Source organism: Drosophila kikkawai, chromosome 2R, assembly GCF_030179895.1.
Source record: "Drosophila kikkawai strain 14028-0561.14 chromosome 2R, DkikHiC1v2, whole genome shotgun sequence".
NCBI classification, from domain to species: Eukaryota; Metazoa; Arthropoda; class Insecta; order Diptera; family Drosophilidae; genus Drosophila; species Drosophila kikkawai.
The window spans coordinates 15,596,792-15,599,887 of NC_091729.1; the positions used below are offsets into that span (position 1 = coordinate 15,596,792).

Here is a 3,096-nt window from a genome sequence, read left to right on the forward strand (position 1 = left end):
TTGAACTGAATAAAACAGTGCAGCAGTTTTATTATTGAAATGCTTTCTTTTATGATTAAGAAATTGGAATTTCAGTAAATTTAGTATTCCTAGATATTGCATAAGGTACTTGAAACACCTTATCATCAGTTTTGAAGTCTTTATATCGGCGAGAGGAAGTTATAGACCAGGAAAATAAAGATTACCAGCACTTGGAAGATGAGGAAGGCGGCATTGCAGCCTGAAAATAGTTCTTTAAAATAATAAAATTGTTATTAAAAAGGGAAATAATTATGATTGAAACCACTCTCACCAATGAATTGTACAATTTTCCCTACAGCCCTGAGTTTGAATTTCACATTTTCCCCAGCTTTTTTCTTAGCCAACTTAAAGGCTTTCTGTTTCTTGGCTTTCGAGGATGGTAAAGAAGAGTGTTTCTTCATATAATTAGGTTTAACTTGAGACGGATGTGAGGTCTTCCGAGTTTTTCCCATGATTTTGGGGACTTTGGCTTGTTTCCGACGTTTAATAACATGACGGGACCCGAAATCGACTTGGTTCCCTTGAAACTAAATAAATAATAAAAATTAAATGAAAATATTGTGTAATTAAAATGGGTTAATATCAAGAAACCTTATAAATATATAATTAAGCACCCCTTGTACTGTTTTCGGTGGTTATTTGGGGGTAAAGGGTTTAAAGATATTATGTAATTTAATAATATTTGAAAACAACTTACCTTGGAGGTCCCACAAACTTTCTTAAGCGTGTTCTTAGTAGACAAAGAATTCAAGGTCTTATCCTTAGATGAGCAGACGCTCTCTTTGCCCTTATACATATTCATATCGGAATAGAAGGATTTTCTTAAAATTTAAGCGAAATTATCCGTCAATTGTAGAGAGGGAAATCGTATAGGTTTTTGGTAAAACTTTCAATTCTATCAACCGATTCGATTAATATATCCTTGCCTTTGGTAACCTTGCTACGACTAACATAAAGGAAACTCGTGCTGATAATATATGTAAGTTAATGAAAAATTATCTTACCAAGTTGCCTCAAAATATGGGGAACTCTAAAAATCCACCGAAGTTTTGTCGAACTTTTTACAAAATTATATTATTAAATAATTAAAAAAAACTATGAATTGTTTTCCAGTTTAACTTACAGGGTCTTATCGTTGATATCTTAACCCGAGTTAAAAAAAAACTTTGCTTTTAAGTTAGTCCTTTTAAGTTACTTTGCTATATGACCTATTTAGAATCGACAAGGAAACTGAATTTATATGTATAATCAGCACCGATTCAATCGACTCTAGTGTCAAGGGCTGCTTTGCCGTGAATTTTCACGTAGTGTCCTGCGGGCGCATTTCACACATTTTCGCATTAATATGCAATTAAAACAGAATAGTTGCAACTGTTGCAACAGTGACTGTCGTTGCAGTAGTACCAGCTGCAAGCCATCCGTATTAGTTGCGCAGGCGCAGATCCTTGGGCGATTCTCCACGACCCATCATTCTGGCAGATCGCCGCCGGTTATCCTTCGGCTTCTATCTCCGCCTGCTTCCGTGGCATCCCTGCCACCATCTCCTGCTCCTGCTCCTGCTCCGGCTCCTGCTCCCTTGGCCGCTCATCAAAGCGTCTAAGTCCTGCGGCAACATTAACACAGCGATGCGCAAGGACTGCGCTGTCGCTGCCTCCGTCGGCTTTGCTGCCCGCCGCAGGACATTTTTTCACGCAGCGACGCTTTTTCCAGTACAGTCATGCAGCGGCAGCAGCGCTTCTCATCCGCAACTCCTTCAACTTGGTTCCGCACTTAGTACATAAGCCGTTGTACATAAACAGCGTGACACTGAAAGAAAGTAATTTTTAAAATTAGAAGAATTAGGAGGAGACTATTAACTTAGATAAAGAGGTTATATTTATATGTTAGTCTAGTGAAAATAAAGTAAAAATAGTGTTAACTAATATTTTGGTTTATTTTATAGTTTTTATAGAATTCTGTATACAGTTTTAAGATTTTGCAGTGTATTAACATTTATGTAAACTTGCACGGTATTCAAATTTTAGTTAAAAGTAATTTCCGACCCTCTAAATAATATATATTCTTAATCAGCATCAATAGTCGAGTCGATTTAGCCATGTCCTGTGGAAAAATAAAATTTAACATTTTTTTCTAAATTTTTATTAGGCTTAAAATCCACATTGAATTCCGAATTGAAATAAATGCATTTTTGGCTAAGTAATGATCAATTTAAAACTGTAAAAGTAAGCTTTCTTTGTTATTAGTTAAATAATAGATGTTATAATTTTTAAAAATAACAAGAAAGAAAGCTAACTTTGGCCAGCCGAAGTTTGTATACACTTGCAGGTAACAATTAAAATATATCATAACTAAGCCAAAAATGCATTAATTTCGATTCGGAAAGCAGTTTTGTGTTAGTTTTTATTAATTTAAAAAAACTGCATACCAAATTTAAAATTTTAAGAAATCAAAATTTTTGGCCATTTTTGCTTATTTTAATGATGTAACCCCTTATCAAATTTCACAAAAATGGCCAAAAAATCGATTTCTTCCGGACAAGTCTAGAAAGATTCCCCTGTTAGTGCTGATCAAGAATATATATGGTTTATGGGGTCGGAAATGATTCCTTGACCTAGGAAAATATTATTTTGTATTATAAAATCGGATTTTTTATATTAAAAATCTTCTTGATTTTTTTAAAATTAAAAATATCATAACTCGGCCAAAAGATAATTAATTTTAAATCGGAAAACTGTTCTGGGCAAGATTTTCTACAGTTAATAAATCTGCATACTTCATTTAAAAATTTTGAAAATTCAATTTTTTATCAAAATCAAAAATTTTAATGATGTAACCCCTTATCAAACTTCGCAAAAATGCCCAAAAAATCGATTTCTTCCTGACATATCTAGAAAGATTCGCATGGTAATGCTGATCAAGAATATATATACTTTATAGGGTCGGAAACGTCTCCTTCACTGCGTTGCAAACTTCTGACTGAAATTATAATCCCCTGCAAGGGTATTATACCTCTTAAAATATTTAACAAATTATCTCTGTTTTTTCTCCCAGTGTAGCCACTGCTGGCGGCCATTT

The 3,096-nt window shown here is 34.0% G+C and overlaps 1 protein-coding gene across 1 annotated transcript; it reads right to left on the minus strand.

The window, feature by feature from the left end:
* Positions 1-1,285, minus strand: LOC108074677 (uncharacterized). Its single transcript, XM_017166796.3, has 5 exons — positions 1,145-1,285; positions 1,026-1,078; positions 719-967; positions 293-548; positions 1-232 (listed from the first exon to the last, which is right to left on the minus strand). The coding sequence occupies exons 3-5, from the start codon at positions 821-823 to the stop codon at positions 141-143; spliced, it is 453 nt and encodes a 150-aa protein (XP_017022285.1). The 5' UTR covers positions 824-967; positions 1,026-1,078; positions 1,145-1,285; the 3' UTR covers positions 1-140.
* Positions 1,286-3,096: the final 1,811 nt, after the last annotated feature.